The 26486-nt window shown below is 45.4% G+C and overlaps 1 protein-coding gene across 1 annotated transcript in view; it reads left to right on the forward strand.

Moving 5' to 3' along the window:
* The window catches only part of LOC306770681 (partitioning defective 3 homolog), a gene marked incomplete at both ends in the record, with an annotated part of 372575 nt that overhangs the window by 141151 nt on the left and 204938 nt on the right, over nucleotides 1-26486 (forward strand). The window contains 3 exons of the mRNA XM_079259581.1: nucleotides 1640-1814; nucleotides 19575-19747; nucleotides 26091-26213. Of these exons, the coding sequence (XP_079115707.1) occupies nucleotides 1640-1814; nucleotides 19575-19747; nucleotides 26091-26213 (471 nt within the window). The remainder of the gene's footprint in view (nucleotides 1-1639; nucleotides 1815-19574; nucleotides 19748-26090; nucleotides 26214-26486) is intronic.

The following is a 26486-nucleotide window of genomic DNA, read 5'->3' on the forward strand; positions in this document are numbered from 1 at the left end:
TAGACCTGGCAACCCACAGAAGCCAGACCTGGCAACCCAGAGAAGCTAGACCTGGTGACCCAGAGAAGCTAGACCTGGCAACCCAGAGAAGCCAGACCTGGTGACCCAGAGAAGCTAGACCTGGCAACCCACAGAAGCCAGACCTGGTAACCCAGAGAAGCTAGACCTGGTGACCCAGAGAAGCTAGACCTGGCAACCCAGAGAAGCCAGACCTGGTGACCCAGAGAAGCTAGACCTGGCAACCCACAGAAGCCAGACCTGGCAACCCACAGAAGCCAGACCTGGCAACCCAGAGAAGCTAGACCTGGCAACCCAGAGAAGCCAGACCTGGTGACCCAGAGAAGCTAGACCTGGTAACCCACAGAAGCCAGACCTGGTGACCCAGAGAAGCTAGACCTGGTGACCCAGAGAAGCTAGACCTGGTGACCCAGAGAAGCTAGACCTGGCAACCCAGAGAAGCCAGACCTGGTGACCCAGAGAAGCCAGACCTGGCAACCCAGAGAAGCCAGACCTGGCGACCCAGAGAAGCCAGACCTGGCGACCCAGAGAAGCCAGACCTGGTGACCCAGAGAAGCTAGACCTGGTGACCCAGAGAAGCCAGACCTGGTGACCCAGAGAAGCCAGACCTGGCAACCCAGAGAAGCCAGACCTGGTGACCCAGAGAAGCTAGACCTGGTGACCCAGAGAAGCTAGACCTGGCAACCCACAGAAGCCAGACCTGGTAACCCAGAGAAGCTAGACCTGGTGACCCAGAGAAGCCAGACCTGGCAACCCAGAGAAGCCAGACCTGGTGACCCAGAGAAGCCAGACCTGGCGACCCAGAGAAGCCAGACCTGGTGACCCAGAGAAGCTAGACCTGGTGACCCAGAGAAGCCAGACCTGGTGACCCAGAGAAGCCAGACCTGGCAACCCAGAGAAGCCAGACCTGGTGACCCAGAGAAGCTAGACCTGGTGACCCAGAGAAGCTAGACCTGGCAACCCAGAGAAGCCAGACCTGGTGACCCAGAGAAGCTAGACCTGGTGACCCAGAGAAGCTAGACCTGGCAATCCAGAGAAGCCAGACCTGGTGACCCAGAGAAGCTAGACCTGGCAACCCACAGAAGCCAGACCTGGTAACCCAGAGAAGCTAGACCTGGTGACCCAGAGAAGCCAGACCTGGTGACCCAGAGAAGCCAGACCTGGTGACCCAGAGAAGCCAGACCTGGTGACCCAGAGAAGCCAGACCTGGTGACCCAGAGAAGCTAGACCTGGTGACCCAGAGAAACTAGACCTGGTGACCCAGAGAAGCTAGACCTGGTGACCCAGAGAAGCTAGACCTGGTGACCCAGAGAAGCTAGACCTGGCAATCCAGAGAAGCCAGACCTGGCGATCCAGAGAAGCCAGACCTGGTGACCCAGAGAAGCCAGACCTGGTGACCCAGAGAAGCTAGACCTGGTGACCCAGAGAGGCCAGACCTGGCAACCTAGAAAAGACAGACTTGTTGACCCAGAGAGGCCAGACCTGGCGACCCAGAGAACCTACCAGAACATGAATACTGATTAAATAATGCCATTAAAGCTGCAACCCGCCTGACTCGTGTCTCATTCACATGACCGTCGCATGTTTCCTGAACCTGACTGACGTTTCCCTTCCTCTGCAGCTGGTGGCGGTGTTTGAGGAGCAAGACCCACACAATGGCGGCGATGGTACCAGCGCCAGCTCCACTGGGACGCAGAGTCCAGAACTTTTCGCCAGTGAGATGACATCAGCTTCGGCCTTCCAGCCCTACCAAGCCAACAGTGAGATTGAGGTCACGCCGTCGGCTCTGCTGTCCAGTGAGTTCAATGAAATCCATCATAACTAATTATTATAACCATTTATTGTTTTATTAGATGCAGAAAACAAACACTGCGATGCCAAATTTTCATTTAACTACAACTAAACATGATTGTCCTCTTATGGAACAAAAGGAATTGTTTTGGTGTTTAGCTTTGTTGTTGTTTTTTCCGTGTTAAACGCAGTAAAAGACCTGAAGCAGGTAAAACCGCCATGTTGGATCGGTTGCTGTAAAGCGGTCCTGCAGCCCCAACAAGCTGTCAGGAAGGTTTATTTCACTCTGGGTGTTGGAGCTGCAGAACAGCATCTGGACGTCTCTGCAGGTGGCGTTTCCCAGAGGACACGGCTTTAATGAGACGCATCTCGTCCCAAAACTTCGTACGGTTTGGGCATCATCACTCTGCAGGTTTGGTCGTCGAGAAGCTAACCGTGAAGCCGTTAGCTACATTCCTGCAGCTCATCTGAAGATCTGATCTCCTGCTGAGAATGTGGGATGGATCAAACCCAGCCAGACACTTCCAGATACGCTGAGATAGTATTATCATTGTGACTGATAACCAATTTTTACCAATAGTGATTTTTTTTTCCCCAAAGGTCAAGATAATGGTTAGCTGGTTTGCTGCATTAGCTGTTTTAGCTGTTTTAGCTGCATTAGCGGCGATAGAGGTGCTAGCTGTGTTAGCGGCAATAGCAGCGATAGCTGGGATAGCGGTGTTAGCTGTGATAGTGGCATTAGCTGTGATAGCGGTGTTAGCTGTGATAGCGGCATTAGCTGTGATAGCGGTGTTAGCTGTGATAGCGGCATTAGCTATGATAGCGGTGTTAGCTATAATAGCGGTGTTAGCTGTGATAGCGGCATTATGTCATGTCAGCGGCGATGGCTTCCCTCGCCTCTCCTGGTCATGGCTGCATCTGAAACAGAATGACAGCGAAGGTGGGAAGCGGGAGAGACGATGAGGCTTTGCTGTAGTTTGGTGTTGTGAAAGGCACGACGACCAAGAAGAGGAGGAATAGCCGAGTTTTCTGGACGTGTGGAGGTCTGATGCACGCTGGATCCTGTAGCGCCGGGAGGACTGCCTCGTAACAACCGCCTGACTGGCATCACGTAGACGAACAAGATGGGCGATCATCCCTCCAGAGAGGAAGATGAGCAAATTACTGGCAGTAATCTCACATCAGACTAGAAAGTATTGCAGTGGCGCCCCGGCAGCTGTGCTCCGAGGCAGCGGCCGTTTAAAGTCCTCGTCTGTTAGAGACACGTTGATTGTTTTTCTTTCCGTCTTCCAACTCCCAGCATCCCACACTCCTCACCCCTCCTCTCCCAGCGTCCCACACTCCTCACTCCTCCTCTCCCAGCGTCCCACACTCCTCACCCCTCCTCTCCCAGCGTCCCACACTCCTCACCCCTCCTCTCCCAGCGTCCCACACTCCTCACCCCTCCTCTCCCAGCGTCCCACACTCCTCACCCCTCCTCTCCCAGCGTCCCACACTCCTCACCCCTCCTCTCCCAGCGTCCCACACTCCTCACCCCTCCTCTCCCAGCATCCCACACTCCTCACCCCTCCTCTCCCAGCGTCCCACACTCCTCACCCCTCCTCTCCCAGCGTCGGGGGAGCCGCTTTTAGATTTGCATGTTATGCAGGTCAAACTGCTAATAATTGGATTGGAGATGAGATGTAAATTACAGTGATTAATGTAATTTTCCTGTAATTATACAGATGCCAGAGTTGCCTCTGCCACTCCTTCGCACCGTTCTAATCTTCCACAAGTTCCAGGAAAACGTCTCAAACTTTAAATGAATGCTGATCTTAGAGCTGTTTGTCTGCTCTGCGTCGCCTCATCGTCAGTTTACGTTCCGGTTGGATCAGCATCTTCCAGCCATGCGTTTATCTGTGAGAGAAATAATTTTATTACATGTTGAAATGATAAATGATTCGCCGCTGACACCCCCTCACCCCGAGACTTTTCTGGTCCAAACATCTGGATGTTTCCTCTTCCTCAGAACATCTGCTCTGATGCAACCGGAGAGTAAAACGGGCTAAAATGAAGAACCGTCCAGTCATCCTCTGACCTGATCCTCTTAAATCTCTGCTATTGGTCCTTGAAACTCTGACGGGGTTGCTGGGACACCATTAGAGGGATTGGCTGTGTGTGTGTGTGTGTGTGTGTGTGTGTGTGTGTGTGTGTGTGTGTGTGTGTGTGTGTGTGTGTGGAGGGGGGGGTGACACCTTCAAGAGAGAGGTCTTCATCTAATCAATTAGCTTGGTGGCCTGCCACCGAGGAGCTGCCACCAGCCAAGGCCATATTAAAGTCACCGTTACAGGAGCGATGGAATAGGAGGCAGAAAACAGGATTCACAAAACTTTATTAACACAAAACTGCTCGAGTATGACAGCCGATGTCATGGGTGATTGTTGTGAGACGGTGTAGGAGGGATTATTTAGGGTTTTTCTGCTTCAGATGTCGGGCTGATTGGTCCTCATGTCCCCTCTTCTCCCAATCAGGACTCACTGTTGATCCAGCGTCACTCAGAATGTCTTTCACGAGTATCTCATGGTTCCGATGGTTCCGATGGTTCCGATGGTTCTTGTTTTCCTCCTGCACTGCAGCAGAGCTGGTCGGTAAGACCAGTTGGATCTCTGTCTGCATGCCAGCAGAGAATTAGAGAAATCAAATCCATTTAATTCAATATCAGGATTTTTTGCTTCAACATTTTAAAATGGATTTAAAATTGATTTTTTTTTCAAATGAATAAAAATAATCAATTTTAAATACATTTTTAATGTTTTTATTGGTCTTTTTACTTGTCATCTTGGGGATTATAGCAGCAGATGATGGTCTGGCTACTGTGTTGTTTTTTTCTCATTGAAAATAAGAAAATGATGAGCAAAAAAAGTTTTTTACTTTTTTTGTTTTTGTTTTTGTTTACAAAAATCAGCAATATTGAAGAATCGTGAAATCATAATTTAAGCGGAATCAGCACCCAAACTATCAGAATCGAATTGAATTGGGACTAAAGCGTATCATCACAGACCTAATGTCAGACACAAAACTGTAAAAACAATGTGCAGCCATAGACTGTATATAAAAGATGGGCGGAGCCTCCGCGACGTCACCCGTAGGTTTCTGAAGAGCTGAACTGAAGCTCGGTGGGCGGTTCCTACCATCACCATCTTGGCAGGGGCATGCGCGTCGTCTTGCCCAGAAAATACAAATATGGGCAAAGAGGTGGAGCTGAGGGGCGGGGCTGTGAGCGTCATGGTGGATGATTGACATCGAGCGAACTTTGAGCTTTCTGTAGCTAAGAGCTAACCGAGCTAACCCGGAGATAACAGGAGCTAACCAGCTAACGGAGGTAAGCGGGCTAAAGCTAAGTCACGTTGTTAACCGGCTAAAAACCGCGGTTGTTCTACGTTCTTCTGACTTGAAGCGGGAGATTGGGTACCTGTCAATCAAAAGGACACACCCCTAAATATGCTGAACTTCGAGATTAAATTACTTTTAAACGGGCGAGTTAGAAAAAAGTTTGTGTTGACAGAATTAAATCACTTCACATTAAATGCGTTGTTTATTCGCTGCAGCCAAGTGGTGCCAACAGTCACTGCTGATTCTGGAGGCAAGGTGGGCTGAACTGGGTGGGACTCAAACCACCAACCTTCGGGTTAATGGAACCTGAACCGCTGCTGTCACAAACACATTGATGTCCGTCTGACTGCTGAGACCCCAGTAGCACAGGAACCAGACAGCTGAATGAGATGGTGTGTGTGTGTGTGTGTGTGTGTGTATGTGTGTGTGTGTGTGTGTGTGTGTGTGAGTGTGAGTGTGTGTGTGTGTGTGTGTGCGTGTGTGCGTGCTTTATTGCTTCCTGAGAGCAGGTCTGCAGGTCAGCGGTGTCGTACTTGAAGCTGTGAAGCTTTGAACCAGTTTGAACTGAAAGCGCAGCGATGTGACGGTCTGTAGCATAGAAACGGTCTCCGGCGGGACAATGGCGGTACGGCGCCGAGCGGGATGACGGGACGGACCCTGAGTTTTTGGAGCTGACTCGGGTGTGGACTCATGGAGGCCAACATGACACTAGAAGCAGGACCTGATGAGGAGAGGCGGGAAATAAAATGACAAACTGGCTAAATGTTAGAACAATGATAATGTGGCTTCAGCTAAAAGAGAATTATTTAATTATCAGTAGAAATGGAAGGAAAAGCTGAGTTAAAGAAGAAACTTCGTCCTGATTCCTGAGTCATGGTGTATCTGATGCATCTGTTTGGCTGCAGTTCCAGAAAGCCTTCTGGCTTTCATCAGCTCCACGACGGTCGACTGCGCCGCCCGAAGCGCTGTCGAAATCCCAGAACCTTCCCTGCCACATCTCACTACACACACCCTCACTTTGAGAGCTTACAATGGCAGCTCTGATCTAAACAGGAACAGTTGTGCGTCCTCCTCCATGTGGGAATGTTTCATCTGCAGCCGCGGTCAGGTCGGTGTGACGGTGTGCAGACTGATGGTGGATCAGACTGGAGGATCTGGACTGTTTCCACCAGATAGCAGCTTCATTATTTCTTTAAGGAGATCTTTCTTTGTTTGACTACGTAAACCACACGCATGCCGTAACTATGGAAACGGGACCAGCTGCCATTTTGACCTGTGCGTTTAAACTGTAATTAAATTCTGAATCAAAAATATCTGAAAAATAAGTAAATAAATAAATAAATAAAGCTGGACCAGACATGAAGGAGGTGAAGGACATGAGGGAGTAAAGAAATGAAAGATGGGATAAAGATGCATCAAACAGAAAAGTAACTGTTGCTGAAACGTTTCAGGTCATTTATGCTCCATACAAAGAGTTTGGGGCCCAACACAGAACCTTGAGGCAGCCTGTATGTCGTCTTCAGGCCGTCCGGATCGACGTTAATTATTTAAACTAATATTTAATATGAAGAATGGGTCAGAAGTGGTTATTTCTGAGAAAAAGATTACAATGGCTTCATATCTCCAGAAGTAGACATGAAACCTGAATAATGACAGGTCGTAAAGGCAGCAGACGTGTTTCCATCCTGATGAGGCTGATTTTATCCAGACTCTCCCTCCGTCACCTCTGCGTCAGATGGAAGGAAAGGAGCCTGGAGCTGGTTTCGTCTGGAGGAGCTTATCCTCGCGGAGCAGATGCAGGTTGACGTGACGGACCGAGTTTCCTGCCCACTTCCTGCAGCTCGCCGGGCCCAGTTGTCTTCGTCATGTGGAATTTACTCAAGAAGCTGAGATCAAACGCTGACACTGACTGGTGGCGAGTCTGAGCCTTCCTGTGGGCGGAGAACGCTGGTGGAGCGTTTCCTCGTCATGCTGACATGTTCCCAGTTAAACCTGGGTGCTGGCGGTGATGGGATCCATGATGGAACTGGTTTTATGCTGTTGGGTTAAACCTCAGGGAGCACTGACAGCTTATTTCTTTTAATTTACCTTATCAGTGCTGTCGTTGTGTCAGCCATTTTAGTGTTAGAAATGTGATTTTTTTTTTTTTTTAAATGTTTTTGATTTGTTATTAGACTCATTAGAGCTGGGCACTGTTACCACAATCACATGACACATTATTTATTATCATTAAACCAGTTCAGTTGTTATTCGTGGTATTTTTCTGTCCATACTGGAGCAGACTGGCTGAGAAGTCTATTTCATGCTGAATTAAAAACAGCCGAGATAAACGGCTCCCCCTCAAACTGTTTGCTGTTGTACAAACATTCCCAAAGTTCAGGCTGTTTGGTCTGGCGTTTGGATAAAAAAAATGGTTATGAAAACAGCTATAAACTAGTAAGAACAAATATGCAAACCCTCGTGAACAAGTGTGAACCAGTATGTGAGCTACTATGAACAGGTATTCAAACCACTATGAACCACTATTCTAATCAGTATGAACCACTGTGAACCAGTATGAACCAGTATTTGAACCACTATGAAGTTATGAACCAATATGAACCGGTATTCGAACCATTGTGAACCAGTATGACCCAGTATGAACCAGTATGAACCAGTATGACCCAGTATGACACAGTATGAACCAGTATGAACCAGTATGACCCAGTATGACCCAGTATGACCCAGTATGAACCAGTATGACCTAGTATGACCCAGTATGACCCAGTATGAACCAGTATGACCCAGTATGACCCAGTATGACCCAGTATGAACCAGTATGACCCAGTATGAACCAGTATGACCCAGTATGACCCAGTATGACCCAGTATGACCCAGTATGACCCAGTATGACACAGTATGAACCAGTATGAACCAGTATGACCCAGTATGACCCAGTATGACCCAGTATGAACCAGTATGACCTAGTATGACCCAGTATGACCCAGTATGAACCAGTATGACCCAGTATGACCCAGTATGACCCAGTATGAACCAGTATGACCCAGTATGACCCAGTATGAACCAGTATGAACCAGTATGACCCAGTATGACCCAGTATGACCCAGTATGACCTAGTATGACCCAGTATGAACCAGTATGACCCAGTATGAACCAGTATGAACCAGTATGACCCAGTATGACCCAGTATGACCCAGTATGAACCAGTATGAACCAGTATGACCCAGTATGAACCAGTGTTTTAATGTTTGTGATCACATAAAACTGACTCGATACATTTAATGTTGCGTAACAGCGTTTACTTCACGTTTATATCCAGTAAATTCCAGTTCTGTTACTGGGAATACCTGAAGAAGCAGGAAAGCTCCTCCCATCCCGCCTGGTTGATCGGTCTGCAGACGGAAACATGTGGGAACCAACATGAAATGACGTCATGCATGTGAGGAAACGTTTGCAACGTGCAGGTGTCTCATCAGCAGCGTTTGATCTACAAATTGGGTTTAATTTTCACACTAAGTTGCATAAATGATCAGAAATAACTGAGATGTTTGCAGAAGCTTGGACAGACGGAACGCCGTGTGGGACGGATGGAGATTCAGTCCTGGGAAGTTTTTATGCTTCCTTCTGGCTACATATGAATGTCTGAAGAGCTTTCTGGACAAAAACGTCCACTTTTCCTGAACTTCTGAAGATTTTCTACGTTTTGACAGCATGAAGCATAAAGACGAGTCCGTCCCACGTCCGTCCTCCATGCAGGATGGATGAGCTCAGACTGCATGAATGTTACCAGCATGTTTCATCATTCTACATGCTGCAGTCTGGGGTCACGTTGGGGCCGTTGCCGTTGGCGACAGAAGCGTCCGGTCCTGGATGAGACCGTCCACTGATTCCATCTTCCAGTGAACATGCAGAACCTTTTCCTGAGATTAAATTCCCACTAATGCTCTGTGAAATCCAGCTTGGTGCCCCATGACGTGAAAAGCATGACGGGTGATTTACGGACGTAACACAAACCACGTCCATTTTTCCTGCAATCCAAACTCTCGCTCAAACGGGAACGTTATCTTTGGGAATTCTCGGTGAAAAGTGTCCCGGCTCCACCATGCTGGTACCGGAAACGTATTTGTCCTTGCAACTGTTGGGCTTCTTTGTGTTCCTGCTTCCCTCTCGGTGACCTCCTCTGGAAGTGTGTGTGAAAAGCTCAGGCTTTCATAAAACTGCGGAACTGATTGGAGTGATGCATATCGAAAGCAAAGAGCATCTGTTTCCAAGTATCAGATCTTCACTTTCAACAAAACAGCCATAAAACGTTGTCGCAAAGCTCCAAAACACAACCAGACTTTCCCTTTTTTTTTTTTTTACATCGTTTGGAAGCTAAATGAACTTGATTTGTCTGAGTTCGCTGTAAGTTCATGAGGTTGTGAAAAAAACTTGATTAAAAAATAAATAAATAAGAAAAATGTAATAAAATCTTATTTCCAAACTACATGATGATTTCTAGTCCAGCTTTCTTTAACGTTTCATGTATCGTCAGACATTTGGATCCCTTTACGGTAAAAACGTGACAAAAAAACCCCATTAAACACAATCTGATATTTGTCTTCTGCCCCCTGGTGGAAATTGTGTGCACTACAATATCACATGGAAAGAAACAGTAAAGATAGAAGAAATCTTCCAGAGGGATGTATCCAGAGCACCTCATCAGAGATGTCCAGGAGGCATCCTGACCAGATGCCCTATCCACCTCCTCTGGATCCTCTGGATGTGGAGGAGCAGCAGTTCTACTCGTTCTTTCGGTCTCTAACTACAGCTGGTGATCATAAGTGAGGGCAAGAACGTAGATAGATGGTAAAAAGAGAGCTTTGCCTTTCAGCTCAGCTCCTTTTTCACCAGAACAGGCGGATACAGAGTTCACATCAATGCACAGATCCGCCTGTCAGTCTCACTCTCAATCCTTCCCACCTCCACTTGGTGTCAGGACCTCATCCCATACCTGGAGATGACACTCCAGGATTCAGGCTCAGATTGTGAAAGAGAGAACAGGAGACACCACAGAGTCCAGACCTGAACTTCTTATTAGCCAGGCAGTGTATCTGCATCAGTTATGTCGCAGCACTGCACAGAAAATATCAGTTTGTTCCAGTAAACTACAAAAAGATCTGCAAGTTGTTTGTAGACGTGTTTAGCAGAAACAGCCTCTCCATGCTGCTGAGGCTGAGCCGCCAGAGGAGGAAATTCATCCACTCACTCATCAGACTCCAGTTTCGGTGACTGTGACAATTAAATCTGCGACACTTCGGGCTTTCTGGCAGATACAGAAAGAAAAGTCTTTGTGTCATGAAATGACTGTGAACGCAGTCGGCCAGTGTGGAGAATACAGAGCAGAGTCTGAGCTTTTATCGCTGATGGGTTTTTCTCTGCAGTCATTTCACAAAACTTTCACATTCTTTCAACTTTTCCACATTTATGTTGTTTCAGACTCGTGTTAAAAGCATCAGTCTGCAGTCAAATTAAAGAGTGAGGCAGTAAATCAGATTTAATAGTCCTTTCTGAGCCCAGTTGTTCTCTTCTTTCCAACTTCAGTCAGTTTGTGCCAAATGGGAGTCGCCGACACATTTAGGAAGTTATTACAGCAAAAAAACTTTGAAAAACTTGATAGTTTGTTTAACCCTCAAAACTCCAAACAACTCCAGGGTTGTGATGTTGATCTTTATTTATGATGAAGATGTGATAAATAATGGTGGATTTACCATCTAGAGTCTCTGAATAAACACTACATGTTGTGTCTGGATTGTAAACCTCCTGGACGGATAGAAACGCTGGAAAACCTCCGTAGACCAGCTGGAGGGTCACATGACCAGCACAGTTCCACACTGCTGGTCCTGAAAAGCTGAATTTCGGCACTGGTCTCACTTCCACTGATAATGTTCTCTTCGGAAACGTCCACATCAGCCGTTCTGATCCGAATCTGAGTCTGTTTGCTCTAAAAGTCACTTCGTTTAGGGAAATGTGAACGCACCAAACCAATGATTCGGTCCACCTACAAAAGCAGGTCTCGACCCATTTCAAGCGGACCAAATACAGGAAGTGGACTACAAACCAAGTCCCTTCCTGCATGTGGCGTAGCGTTGCATTGTGGGTAAATCCATAGCGATGGCGTTAAGGGTCCTCTGCCTCGTCTGGTGTTCATACTGCCTCCATTGTTGCAGTGGATTTCTGCAGGATACTTGCATAAGACACAATAAAAACCCAACACAGCCATAGTTTGGTCTCCATGTTTAACTGGCAGGTGGAGGAAACAGAGTTTTCTTCTTCACACCAGTCTGGTCCTCTCTTCTGCTAAATACTAGTGCAGCGCCACCTCTGGTGGGAATGGGGAGATATTATTCTAATGGTTTGGCTGGTTTCACTAAACTGCAGCGTGAACACGGTCTTGGTTCGCATGGATACACCCCCCCCTAAAACTGGACTGGGTCCCCAACCGGACCGAGTCTAGCGGACTATCCTGATGGGAATACACCCCGAGGCTTCTTTGTCCAACATGACTGATTCAGTATTCATACAACCGGTGTTTTGATATCCAGTTGCTAGCATGTGATGCAGTGCCGTTAACAATATGCAGCTGCTGCCTGATGCTCCAGGATGGAACAAGAAGTTGTAAAACTGTATTTTTTTAGCTTCACGATGGCTCCACATATGAACATAAACACGTTTTCATCAAAACAAGTCAGAAGAACAAAGTTTTAAAGTCAGAAAACTCACATAGTTTTTGCTTTAAGGTACCAAAACTTGGAGTTTACAGAGAAATAAAAATCTCGCCTGATAAAGGTTGAAAAAAGATGGTGCGGTTACAGTAAAACAGTAAAGCATTTAAAATCCTGATGAAGGCTGGAACCAAGCAGGTTTTAAAGCTCGGAGTTTCTGCACCCAGATGGCTGCAACATGGTTCGCATCGAACACCGTGCCTGCTGCCATTTAGCGGCCTTTACATGCAGCCTTTGTTCTACGCCTCACTATCTGTTCCAGTATTTCTTCAAGACGAGCAGCTCAAACCAGCAGATCAGGAAAAGTTTAACCCATATTCTCTGAGGAAAAGCCTCCAAAAGGCTGAAGGAAATGTAGAATTACTTGACAATAACGAGGTTCATTTGCATGTTCTCGGTGTCTTGAGGCACAAAACAGATGTTTATTGGAGGAAAAAAGGATGTCAGTCTTCCTCGAACCCTCGGAGATGAGGCCTCCAGCGGCAAGCGCCGACACACTTCAACAGCCGTAAATGTGTGTTTATGGGAAGAAAGAGAGATTTTCACCAGGAGATGGAGGCTGGAGAGTCAAGTTCACCTCCTAAAATCAAACCTGACTCATGTAGGTCAGCAGATATGAGGATTGATGTTCTTCTCCGACTTTATAACCTCGGATCAACATCTGGACTTGTGATTTACTGCAAAGGTTTCTAGATTTAAGATCATTTCCTTGTATTTCATAATGGCTTATCAATTCATCAAGAATAAAACCAATAAATCAATTCAAACCAAAACAGAATCAGGTGCCTTATCACAGCTTTCAATCCACACCTCGGCTTAAAGCAGTCTAACAGGGACTCCTCCACACCCCGGCCTCCAGGGAGGCGCTAATCAACAAACCAAACAACCCCTCAGTCTGCCCAGAAACAGGACCGCAGCAGCGCCGTCCTGCTCAACATCATTCTGTGTGATTCTTCGTTGCCCCTGGTCCGGAGGAGCCATAAATATTCCTGAGCCTGATTTCTGCCAAAGTCCACCCTGATTAAAAGCTCAAAAAACGCAGAAAGAACCAAACCAGCATGGTGTGAACTTCTTCTTCACTGGTGGAAAAGTAACAAACCAGCTGTTGCCTTACAGACCTCCGAGAGGTTCTCAGTGGTTGATCTTCACTCTGACATTAAAAATACCACTTAGAAATCTAATCATTTCCATTTGTAGAGGGAAACGTTAGTATTCTCTTTAATTTTAAAGTCCTACGACTGATTTTCTCAGTTTGGCACCTCCAAACGTCAGATAATCCATCTTCATCCTGTTTCTTCTCTGAGATCTCTCTAGCCAGTAAAAGTCAATCTGATGTGGACTCTTGTTTTGTCTCCTTCGCAGTCGCTTTGTCTTTCTTTTCCAAGAATGTCCCATCGGGTTTCGTCTCTAGCCATGTTTCCATCACAACTACTACTGCACAAAAACCTAATATTGCAATAGAAAACACTGATGAAAACACCTGCATCTCGAAAAAGTCTCAAATATCTAAAAGTTTACGCTCTCATGAGGTGGTTTTTTCAGACGTTTTGATTTAGAAATTTATCGCAAAACTGTCATAGAAACATGGTTTTTACCTTTACGTGTCCCCATGGCGCGGTATGAAACAAACTGAGTATTAGATAAGAAAATGAGGAAGAAAAGCTTCAAAAGCCGTTGCAAATTCTCCGCAGCAAGTAGAAAATCCAACAATAATGCTACATGGCTACCTTGCATAGACCGCAATTCTCGGAAAATCTCAGAAAATCTCAGTTGACGACAGCTGAGGGCTTTATGCAAATCACCGTTCAATAGAGACACCTGCAAATCACAATTGTTGTATGTCAAAACTTAGAAATATTACTTTGAGGAAAAATGTAACTGAAACGCAACTGCTGAATCAGAGATAGTTTGATATCCAGTTGCTAGCATGTGACGCAGTTTGGTAAAGCAAAACGCAAAGGGATGTTATTTTTGTTTGACAGTTTTTGAATAAATTTTAATTTATTTTCTTCTCTTTGCATGTTATGAGGCTTTGTGAGCATAATTCTGCACATTTTGTGCTTGACTGGTTAACATGACTGGAAAAGTGCTGTATAAGTAATGTCGGTTTACCACAATCCCGCCAGGTCTTTTCACAAACATATCAACCAGTTAGGACTGGATTATTTCAGGAATCTTTTACTTTTTACTGGGTTTATTTTGCTTTTATTTTGGTGGAAACTTTGGTTCACTACTCTGTGTATTAATTGCCGAGTTGTAGCTGGAAAAACGTGTGATTTGCAATAAAGCTGCTGAATGTTGTGATGAGACTTGATTTTGTTAATGTTTTCTCATATGGAGTTTGAGTTTCACTTGTAAAACTTGTAAAAAAGGATGTTTGTTGAACTTTAAGGCTTTTGCTATAACTTTAGTAGCACATATTAGCTAACGCTAACGCTTCTTCTTGATAAAGATCCTTCGCTCAGCAACACAAACACAGTGGCGCCCTGCAGCCCAAACACCAGAGATAGAATGTTGACAGACTTTTCTAAAAGTTTGAAGCTTTTTTTACACAAGTTTTAATAAATGATTGAGATTAGTGTTTGTGTATTTTCCGTTCAGAGCCGTTTCTGCTCAGATGAATCGTAGTTTATGCTGATTTGTAGCCGTGGACGACTGTCTGGCGTCTTCAGTCCAGACAGCCCTGCTGCTGTACGTCTCTGCAGATACGAGCGATTCACAGGAGAAGAAATGAAAAGAAACAAACTGATGTTTACCAGGAAGACGTTGGAGCACGTCACTTCTTATTAGGAGACAAGCGGAGACATTGTCGATGTGCCTAAAGCATGAACACAGTCATACTTCTAGTTTTCTTAACTGTTTTCCATCCATCTGTAGTAAATTACATCTACTGCTACGAGCAAAGGTCGCCTGTTAATGTTTGTTCAGTGTCGGTATGCGATCCGACGTCAGATTACGCTGTGCTGGAGATTTCACAGCAGCGCTCGGTTTGGTCTTTCTGACCCCGTTTGGCCGTTTAGTTGACCAGCATCCTTTTAAGTCTTCTTCATATTTCAGTTCCATCTCCACAACGTTGTTTCCCACAACTCCCGAGCTGCATGGCTGCCTCCCCTTTCCCCTCCGGATGCGTCAGGTCGGTGTGTACTCAGTGGAAATTCCCCTGAACGCAACGCACATCAATATGTAGTCGGTGGTTGGCGAGAGAGGAAAAATGGCTCGGTGCCATAACTTATTCAGACATTGACCTGACTTGAAGTATTTAAAGTAGCTTAGAAAAAAGAAAGCTTTTAGACTTTTCATGAAGAAATGGCCGCTTGGCATTTATATTTAAATCAGCTTGACGTAAAAGCATGAACCCACAGGACACGGGGGTGAAAAATACCCAGCCGATGGTCTGAAGCCCCGATCGCCCCGTGTTGGCTCTTTGCAGATGTATCTGAGTGTGAATGTCACCAGTTACGACCTGACTGGTTTAATCCGGAACGTCTCATCCACATGTCACCGTAGAGGGAGAATTTACTCCCAGATTTACTGAAATATGTCAGAATCTGTGATATTTGCTGTAATATTCGCTTGTGACTTATATTTGGACAGTGGCGAGTTTTCATGTTCTTCCTGCGTACGGCTTCCTCCCTCCATCCAGAGTGCATGTTACATGTATGTTAACCAATCATTGTCCCAGAATCCCTGCATTACTGGTCGATCCTGGGTGTTTGTCTCTCGGCGTGGTCCTGTGATGGACTGGCGACCTGTCCAGGTGTCCCTCCCTCTCACCTGACGATCAGATGGACTCCAGCTTCCACGTCGCCCTTCATCCCACTAAGTGGTTGAGAGAATGAATGAATAATTACATGATGATTGGGGTTTGGTTACGTTCTGAAATCAGCGAAATGACAACCTTATTAGTTTTTTACAAGTCAAAAGCACGTTGAGGCTTAATTGTCCCTCCCTGGAGTCTTTACAGACCTGAATATCTTCAACATTCTCACACACGTTATACTCCCTCTAAAACCTATTTAACAACATGATTTTATTATTAATTACTCACTCTGTAGGATATATTCCAGCTTCTCTGCGCCGCCGTCCTCCTCTGCAACATCGTTTTTAGAGCACAGCGCGTTGATGTTTACCAATGAAGCAACGAAGCAAGTCGCTGATTCCTGCAGGAAAATGTGGACAAACAGCGAGACGAACCGCGATATGGCGACGGACCACTGTGTTGTGTGTTCGTTCCACCTGCTCCTTTAGGAAGGCCGGCGGTCCTTCAGGCTGTAGGGTCTGTGTCGTCCAGTCCTCTTCCTCTCTTCTTGGGGTCCAAACCGCCCTCCGACCAGCGGAGCAGTCTGGCAACATGCAGAAGAGATCTTCTCCTCAACCTCCACGCTGGATTTGTCCTTTATGGAACGAGATTGTGAGTCCTGGTACATGCTCTCTGACGACTTGCCTTTCTGTGGAGCTCATCAGCATACTGAAGGAGTCGTACCTGGAGTTGGCAGGCAGACAGGAGGGAAGGTGCGCATAAAGCCGGACTCTTCCTGCCATTTGAGAGATTAGAAACTTCCAGAGCTAATACATTAGACCTGACCCTCCCAAGTCTCTCACCGCCATGTTGATTTTACTGCATTAATGCTGTGTGTGTGTGTGTGTGTGTGTGTGTGGTATGGGCTCACTGTAAACCCATAAAGAGTTTGTTTTTGTAAATAAAGTTTAGTGATCCTGGAAAGGAAAATCTGCCTGATAAATAAAGTCCATCTTTAGAAGAGTGTCCGGGTCATACGTGCAGCAGGAGGATCCTCCGAGCCGCTTCGGCTGTTTTTTTCAGCTGAATGTAGACATAAACACTCCAGATCTGTGAAAAATGTTGCTCCGTCACAGACCTGAAGGAGTGTTTTCCTGTTTGTGCGTTCACCGTTAAGAAGGTGGCGTTATGAAGATCCCCTCGCCTCCCCGTTCTCCCACAACCAATTTTCTTCTGCTTAATTTGTGATGGGATTATCCCGGCGGTCCGAAGGGTTTGCTCGGTCCCACGTTTAATAACCAGAGCTGCCACTTCAGAGCCAGCCGGCCATCGATCCGGACAGAGCTGAAGGGGGGGCTGGGCTAATAAATAGAGGCCCTAATCCCGCCCCTGTAGTGAAGGATTACAGTCGGGGCGCAGGGTCATGGACGTGTACACAAAGCCAACTTCACCACAGAGAGGTGGGACTCTCTGGGGGCTATTACCCCCTTCTGCTTTGTCCTTTATTTATCTTTCACTCTGACCTTGTTTGAAGGAAAAACATCACCATGAATGAATCCCTCTCAGACATGTACACAGAAAAAAGTCAATATAAAAGACATTTCATATGAAATTAGTGCAGATCTTTCCTGCTGCTTAGCGTGGATCACCTGCAGGTTAGTATAAAACTAAATGATGTCTCAGGAATCCGAGAGACATTTCCGACTCTTTCCGGGAAATAAATGTGTCTCCGCAGCCTGGTTTTCACCCGGAGCAAATAAAGATGGTCCCACAGTAACAGGCATCTGGAACCGATCACATCCAATCAAACGAGACCCGTGTTGTCATGGACTCAGAAACGTCCAGTCAGAGCTCAGCCTTGAGGGGACGTCTCCACACACAGACAACAAACCTGCATGAAGAAACCTAGGATGAGACACATCTGCCCTTAGTCTCCAGGTCCTGTTCCTGCTTCGGGTCCTGAACCGGACCTGAACCAGCCAATCCTTTATTTAATCCCCTTACTGGCTTCGCTGGGAGTTGTGGTTTCTTCATCCGACTCCTAACGTCCTTCAGGGAAAGGAGCAGAATGTGAAGTAAATGAAACACTTTGTGTGATATGAAAAGCTGCTGGTGGGTTTTATTCCGGTAGAGGAACGGTCGGGAGGGGTGTTCTTTCCACCAGACGCTGCGTTTTCTACGTCATGCAAACATAACGCACTCGCCTCGTAGAGCTGGGACCGATCCGATCAATGTGATTTACGGATCAGACATCGGGCTGAACTCACTGATCTGCTCTAAAGAAGGATCACTCATGGCTGATGCAGTCAGTTCCTGAAACAGATCCATTCACACACCTGTGTGCATTAGCATTAGCTAGCATTAGCTATGCTAACGCTAATGCATGTAAACCTGTGGAGCATTTTCAACGCTAGCAACGCTTCTATTAATGATGAAAGCCATGATGATTTATATAAACTGATCTGGTATCGGCAGATAACCAGTTTCAGTTTGGAATCTAATCAGAACCCAGAAACTTTGGATCACTACGTTGTTGGAATTAAATAGGACCAAGAAATTCCAGGTTTCCACGTTGTTGGAATCGAATCAAAACCCGAAACGGCGGATTGCTACGTTATACGGTGGATGACTACGCCGTTATGATATTAACTGTAGAGGAGAAGCTGCGGCATGACATGATAAAAACACCGAGCCATGTCTCTGGAACATCAGCTGGAAACCTGACGCTGACATTGATGTTTCTCTGTTGTCAGTGTGTAAACACCAACAACACCCACTGAGACATCGTAAATAATCCATATGGTCTGCGGGGAAATTCACACGTCCGTTTCTGTACGTAACGCATCATCTTGGCTGCGTTGAGCCTCGTTCCAGCTAAACTCCAACTAAACCCCTGATAGTTGGAGTTTTCCTTCAGCTTGGTGGCGGCTGGAACGAGGCTCAGCGTTTCCCTGCGTAGTTCTCTGACAGATGCTTGATGACGGGGTAATGTTTAGCCTGCGAGACCTTGATTCAGTCCAGCAGAACTTTCTAGAATCAGCTCTAATGGGAAGCAGATGATGTTGCAGCAGTTATAGTAATTGTTATTTTAATGTGGCTTGGCCAAACACAGGGCTAGAAAATCACGTTTATATTTTTCTTAACATCTTTAATCACCGTTTGGGGAATTTTCCGGCTGAAACTGGCGGTTTAGTCCATCTGCAGTTGAAGCCTTCAGCGACTGCTGTACTGAAGCCAAGTTCAGCCGTTCACAGCCGCTTGTTTCCTTTTTCACTTTTTTAAAGACAAAAGAATTTTTCCTCATGTGGCACGAAAGCTGCTAAAGATGCTTAAAACTTTCCTAGACTTCAGGACCAGCGGTGTGGAACTGTGCTGGTCATGTGACCCTCCAGCTGGTCTACGGAGGTTTTCCAGCGTTTCTATCCGTCCAGGAGGTTTACAATCCAGACACAACATGTAGTGTTTATTCAGAGACTCTAGATGGTAAATCCACCATTATTTATCACATCTTCATCACCATGACTACCATGTTGCTAAGAGACCTCTATTTCCACCTGGACATGATGATGAAGACACTTCCTGTCAGACTTTCCACCAATCAGAGAGCTTAAACTGTTATTTCTACAAACTTCTGTTTTCTTCTTCATGCTGCTACATCTCTTTATATTTTACATCATTCAGCCTCATGTCTCCATGGAAACGCCTGCATGCGGACTGGCATTAGAAGGCTCAGATCCTGCATGGACTTTTACTCAAAGCAGATCAATAAATAAATATTTAAAATATATCTTACAGTCTAATTAATCAAAAACCAGATTTTCCTTTTTTTTTCCTGCCTAACAATCTGAACCTTCTTCCTCCTCCCTTCTGGTCTTCTGTCCTCGCCACAGGCATGTCTCTCAACGTCCGTCGCAGCAGCGACCCCTCCTTGGCCGGCCTTCCTCCAGGTGAGGTCTTACCTGGACCGGAGGAACCTTCCAGAAAAAACCCAACTCGCTGGTCCACGACGGCGGGTTTCCAGAAGTACGGCCACAAAGCAAACACAAGCAGCCTGGAGCGGAAGGTATGGCATCGTTTCCGGCGCTGTAAAGCTTCATGTTGTGGCTCCTGAATGAAGCTGCAGCTTCGATGCTGCAGTCCTGCAGAGGCTGTAATCTGTCTGACCTCCTGCGCCCTGCTTTTACATTTTTACTGCTTTCCTTCCTCATTTGTTTAATCCTCCAGCAAATCAGAGGAGCAGCGTTATAGAAGGAAGTTCTGCAGCTCAGCGTGCAGAAATCCAGCTGTGGCGGCACTTTTTATCTGAAACACGTACGCCTGATAACAACCCGCTGAGTCGTCCGGCTTTGTTCCAGATGCATTCTGTTAGATTCTCTAAGCCTCTTATTACGATGAAAACAGTAGCTCAGATTACAAGAAGCCAGAGAACTTTACATGTTTGTCATTAAATCATTTTGCATTTGTGATGTTTAAATGTTTATTTAATCAGCAAGAAGAAGTGTTAACACGCTTTATAAATCATCCATTCCATACGATACTGTCTGTTTCTCCTCCGTCCGTCCCAACAGGAGCAGTTGTTAAAGAAAAGATATGTAAAATTCAAACTGATGAACTTTCCCACCATGTTTCATCATCTTTCCTGTCATCGCTCAGAACTGCTGAAACTTTGCAGCTGGAATTCTTTCCCATTCTGGCTTCAGCTTCAGGCCTTGTCCACACGTAGCAGGCATCTGACAAAACAAAGACATTTCTCTGTTATCCACACCAAAACGCAGATTTCTACTCCCAAAAACTCTTTTAAAAACCTCCGAACAAAGTGAAGATGTGTGAATGTGGACATATGAAACCAAAAACGTCACCGCCTGCGACAGAAAATACCACGACATGACGTGCGACCGTTGTTTCCAACAGCATGGACGTCCTCAGAACTGTGTTGGTGTTATTAGTTGTCCAGACGCTGTGTGTGTTTTCACCGTGCCGTCAGTACCGCTCCACGTAGACGACGTTAAGGACGGTTATTTTCCTCCACCTAACCAGATCCCGTTTCGTCGTGACGCCGTGAGACAGAAGGTTGTTCTGATTGGACAGGATTAGAGACGCTACCTGAAGGACTGATAAGCTGATGAATGAGTTAACAACGCGCTGATGTGGATCGGTGTGGATGGACTCGTTTTACTGGCCGGAGGGGGCAAGATATTCAGTTTTATAAAAACCCGGCTCCGTGTGGACAAGGTCTGACTTGCTCAACAGTCCGGGGTCTCTGAGACAGGTCTGGTCTACAGGCAGGTCAGTCCAGTTCCCGGACTCGCCACGCTGGTGGAACACCTGCAGAACGTGGCTTGGCATTGTCTTGCTGAAACAAGAAGTTTGCAGGACGTGTGCGAACTTCTCCGCTCCACGGACTCTAACTCGCCTTCACATCTACTGGATGGTCTTGTTTCTACTGGTCAAGGAGGACACCACGTCCATAATGTCCTAAACCCATGTAAAATGTGGACCACCGCACACTTTCCATGTGAGATGAGTTGGGTTACGGCGACACCGGCGGCTTTAATGGCTGCTTTGGCTTTGCATGGGAGACATTTATGTCATGGATTGGTGGAAGTGTAGGGATCCAATTGCAGGAACAGGTTTTAATCCAAAAACTAAACGGATCGGAAGACAGGACTGAGACAAAAAGCAACTGCAGATAAGCTAACACAATGAACCAGCGGTGGGAACAGAAACCTTGGGGTATAGATACAGGGAAACGAAACAAGACACAGGTCTAATGAATCAACTGAGTCCAGGTCAACTTAATGAATGGAAAAGCAAAACAGGAAACAGAGATGAGGAAACTAAAGAAGAAAAACTACAAAAATAAAATATTAAAGCAGAACTAAAAAGACCCAAAGTCCAAACCACGTTAAACCTGTAGACGTAGAGACGAACCGTTCTCTGAAGTCTTCCTGAGTCCACACGGAGACGTCTTTCACACAGCGATGTCGTCTTTTCAGTGTTGATTTCTCCACATTTTCGGAAATCCATGAAACATTTTTAAACTGCTGGACGGTGAAACTCGCGCCATCCTCGCTCGTGAACGACACTTCTGTCTTTGTTTTGCTGGTGGTTGCATTCTGTTTTTATTTGTTTTCCACAACTTTCCTCGCTGGGAACCGTTAAACGTTCCTCATGGAGCGGATGAGATGTGTTGCTGATCAGACAGGTTAAAAAAGGGAAATGTGAAGCCTGAATTGTGAAACAGCAGGTTTTGCCAGAGAAATGTGTGTCTGGAAGCATTTCATCATCAAAGCGCCAACAACGGAGCAGAACAGTTTCTGGAAGAAGGTGGGAAATAATGTTTGCAAAGACGTGTTTATAAGATCTTATTCAATCTGCAACTTGGTAGAAATGGCTTGTAAAACAGGATGTTGTGTGTTTGTAGAAAATGGGAAGCAGAGCGCATCAATAAGCAGCAGTTTCTATCACTGCTGGTTCATTTTCTCTGTTGGCTCTGCTCTTGTACTGCATCATGGTTTCTGTGTTTATGACCATTTGTTCTGCGATAAGCTGAGTTAGACTTTCAAATTTAATTAACATGATATAGATTATAAACTGTAACTGTGAGACTGTATCATGTTTCAGATTTGTTTGTTTACCTCTACGGCACAGCAACATGCTGAACAGAAGCCTGTACATTTCACTTTCAGACACAGTTAAAGCAAATGTTTAACCTGCTGCGGGTAAAATTCCTCCTGGTGGGAAGCAGAGAACAGTCTGGTGATTTTTCTCAGCATTGTCAGCTCAATAGCAGCAACAACATACAGAGAAGTCATGTTTAAACTGTACATGTTGGCAGGTTCCTCTGTCCTCAACCAACTTTGCAGCAGTAGCAACATGTGTAGCATCGCTAACTGCAGCTGTGAGCTAGCTGCTGCTGCTGTTTGCTAGCTGCTGTTGTGTGCTAGCTGCTGATGTTAGCTAGCTGCTGTTGTTGTGAGCTAGCTGCTGTTGTGTGCGAGCTGCTGCTGTGAGCTAGCTGCTGTTGTGAGCTAGCTGCTTCTGTGAGCTAGCTGTTGCTGTGAGTTAGCTGCTGCTGTTAGCTAGCTGCTGCTGTTCGCTACCTGCTGTTGTGAGCTAGCTGCTGCTCGTGAGCTAGCTGCTGTTTGTGTGCTAGCTGCTGCTGTTAGCTAGCTGCTCCTGTTAGCTAGCTGCTGCTGTGAGCTAGCTGCTAGCTGTTAGCTGTTAGTATGTGGGAATTATTGAAGGAAAATGTGGCAAGTATGTAAAGAAGCTTGCAATTAGCTGCCTTTTTCATTTTTAAATTATATTTTCATATTTGAAAAAAATATTTTTAAATATTTAAAACCTTAAGAGGACAAAAGGAATTTTTTTAAACATTTTTTCTAATCGCACAAAATGTCATAATGTGTAAAATCAATGCAACTAATCATATCGCAGACTTACAATGTCTGCAGATAAGAAGAAAAAAATCATATCAACAATTAAAACATGAAAACAATTAAATCTTTGTAAAGATTTATGGCATTGTGTAAAGAAAAGTCTTAATTAGGGAAATAAATTGACATTAGCTGTATGGGACAAGAACAGGAGTTAATGACCACAAAACAACAACAACAACAAGGTTGTTATTGTTTAATATGACCGAGGGATCAAAATAGTCCTTAAGAGGAAGAAAGGTATTTTTTACACAAAGTTTCTGAACTGATGATTTTTTAAACTCGTAGAATCCTGCTGAAGTTATTTTTTATGGATAACAACTTGGAAACTGAAACCTGGAACGTCTCGTCACAGATGCATGAAATGGTTTGAAAATCTGACACTTTTTTTCACAACTTTTTCTTTTGAACCACAAATCAGACATAAAGGCAACAAAACAAGCAGGTTTTTGATGTAAAAAAAGACGTTTTTCAGAGTTTCTACTGTGAGCACAGTGTCCATTGTGTGTCAGGTTTACGTCGGCTAAACCTCAGGGAGTCCCGAGTCCTCGGTCTGGTCTGTAAACTCATCACATCTACCGTCATTACATTCAGGCTTTTCTGTGGCCAACTAAACTGAGAATGCCGTAGATCGCTGGCTGATTTACTGCTGCGTTTGCTTTGTCTGCGTTTTACGATCCGATGTGTGGTAAAAGTTAGCGGAGCCTGGTGTGATGGGGGTCAGGTGTCTCAGAGTATCAGCTGAGTTTTACAGTCCTGCCAGCAGTTTCCTTCAGGTTACAGATCCTAAAACACACATGCTTTATGCCAACATGGCTGAAATCTCTGTTGTTTTATTTCTGTTTTTTCACACTGTTAGCCGTGATTTCCCAGCTTGTTTGTTGTAATTTGCTTTGTTTACGACTCCTTGTCTCCCTCGTTGCCTTTCCACTTGTTCTCCTCGTCTGCTCTCCTTTCAGGTGTCTTTCTCGCCAAAAAGGATCCAAACCTTTGTGTTTGTCTTTAAACTGTGACTCTGTTGGTCTGTTTTTCTCAGCAAATCACTCCACTTTAACTCATTATTGATTTGCTTACTTTTCCATTAAGATAGCTTCACCAACAACCTTCCATAGCTGAGATTCTGAAGCCAAGGCTTGCCTGTCTGGAATGTAATCTGGTGAGCTCCGGTAATAAATCTGCTCCAGTCTGCTGATGTTTGACATTACCTTGGCAGGAGCATTTTGGGAAGGTGCTTTTTGTATAATGGAAGAGCTCAGCTGTGGCTGCCTTATTATAAAAAAGCCTTTTATTAGCAGCTCAGCGTTCACCGTTAGGAAAGGTCAGGGGTGAGGGAGGAGTGGAGTGAGACTTGAATGAACAACATGGGTAGTGTTTGGCACAAAGTGGACAAATTTAACCATTTCTAACTCAAAATGTCTGGACACCGGCTGCGTTTCCATCACCCCTACAGCTGCACGAAGTCTACATATCGCCTTAAAAACTGATAATGGAAACAGTTTTTACATATTTCTGCGTCCCCAGATGTGACGTAGGGGGTCATGTGACCAGTTTCAGGTAAAGATGGCACGGTGTGTATGGTCAGAAGAGGAGACGGAAATCTTTTTAGAAACGATTAAAGACTAAATATAACCTCCATCAATGACAGCAAACAGCAGCAAAACGCAGAGTTCCCCAAGGAATTAAAAAGAGAATTGAGGGAGAAAGTCTTCAAAAAGCCGTGGAAAACCATGAAACAGCTAAACCTGCTTACTTGACTAGTTGGCTACCTGTTTATCTGGCCACCAGGTAGGTCTGGGGGATTAATCAGGTTTTAATCTCAGTACGATCTGGGTTTCCAACGATGATAAAAATAAAAGGGTGTGATTATTTGTCTCTCTGCAGTTTCCTCTCCTGCTGTCTTCAGCTGCTAATCGAGCGTCTCTGGCGTTGCAGCGCTGTGCTGTAAACTCCTCCCACAGCCGCTTTGCTTTCATTCAGACACTGTTGCCAACTTGGAGACTTTCTCACTAAATCTGGAGACTTTTTTTGTTAAAAGCGACAAATCTAGCAGCTTTTACTGGAGTTATTAGAGACTTTTCTGGTGTTTTGGCGACTGACTTGAAGGCACATATTGTTCTGCAGTTACTGTAAGGAAGGAGCAGCGGGAGCCTCTCCCGTCCTAAAGCACTCCCAGGCGGCCAGTCTCAGTCGGCTCCGGCTGCAGGTCCATGTAGAATAACTGCAGTAGGTTGTGGAAGTTCACCTAAACATACTTTATACCATTGTCAGTGACAACTGGCTGCATTATTTTCCTATACATAGTTCGGCCAGTTAAACACTGTAATATCCCTCCGTTACGGGGCGTTACCATAGCAACGCGTTAACCAGCTGGTTCAGATCAGCCGTCTTTTAACAGGTGGATGAGAGAAACGCGCTGCAGCCTGACAGCGGTTGTTTGGCATAAAACGTACATCCAGACCAACGTAAAATAGTTCCTATACTTCAGCAAATGTTGTAGAAAAGAAATACAAATTTGTTGTAAAATATTCACCGTGTAGGACCACGGTAAAAGTGAATTAAAAAAACTCGTAACCGTGTGTTAGATGGTTATAATGCCCGACGCCGAGTCGACACCACGACGCGCAGCGTTTTTTAATCCTTACTTTGGTTTATCTGTTCAGCTTACATCAGTATTTGCACTTTGTCAGGACAAAGCTTCATGTTAATGGTTTGTTTTCTAAAATATATAGAATCCTCAAGACATTTTTTAAAGTCATGGTTTAATTTAAAAAAAAAAATCATGTTGTTAAAGATAAAAGGATAATTGTGTTAAATAATCTAGATATCAATTTCAGTCAAAATAATAGTGATTATAATTTTTGCCATAATGGAGCAGCGCTGCTACCAGGCTGTTCTGCAACTGACGGTTAAAACCTGAAAACATGAACGCTGGTTTCTCATTTCTTCATCCTTTCCTGTTGTTTACAGGGCAGAGGAGCCCATGCCTACCGGAGTCTTCCTCGCGATGCCAACGGCTGGACGGCCCCGTTCCGATCCTCCCTGAGCGCCAATCATCCACTGGTGGACCGATGGCTTGACCGGCAGGACCAGGTAGAAACGCCGTTCTTGTCTGGCTCAGTGAACAGGCGGAACCGTCATGAATGAAATGGAGAGAGAATAATATGTGAAAGTGTTGGGATGCAGCCAAACATCCAGTTTGTTTAATCAGGAAGATAAAAACCTTTTCCTCTGTGAAGCAACGGGAATCCGACTCTGGGTGGGGAGGGGATGAGGTGTGAGCCTCAGAGCGATGACTCACTCTGAAAAAGCTCTCTGGTCTCTGCCAGCTGGATATGAGGTCTCTTCCGGGTCAGAACGGACCTT

This window comes from Telmatherina bonti (assembly GCF_933228915.1).
Source record: "Telmatherina bonti genome assembly, chromosome: 20".
In the NCBI taxonomy this organism is placed as follows: domain Eukaryota; kingdom Metazoa; phylum Chordata; class Actinopteri; order Atheriniformes; family Telmatherinidae; genus Telmatherina; species Telmatherina bonti.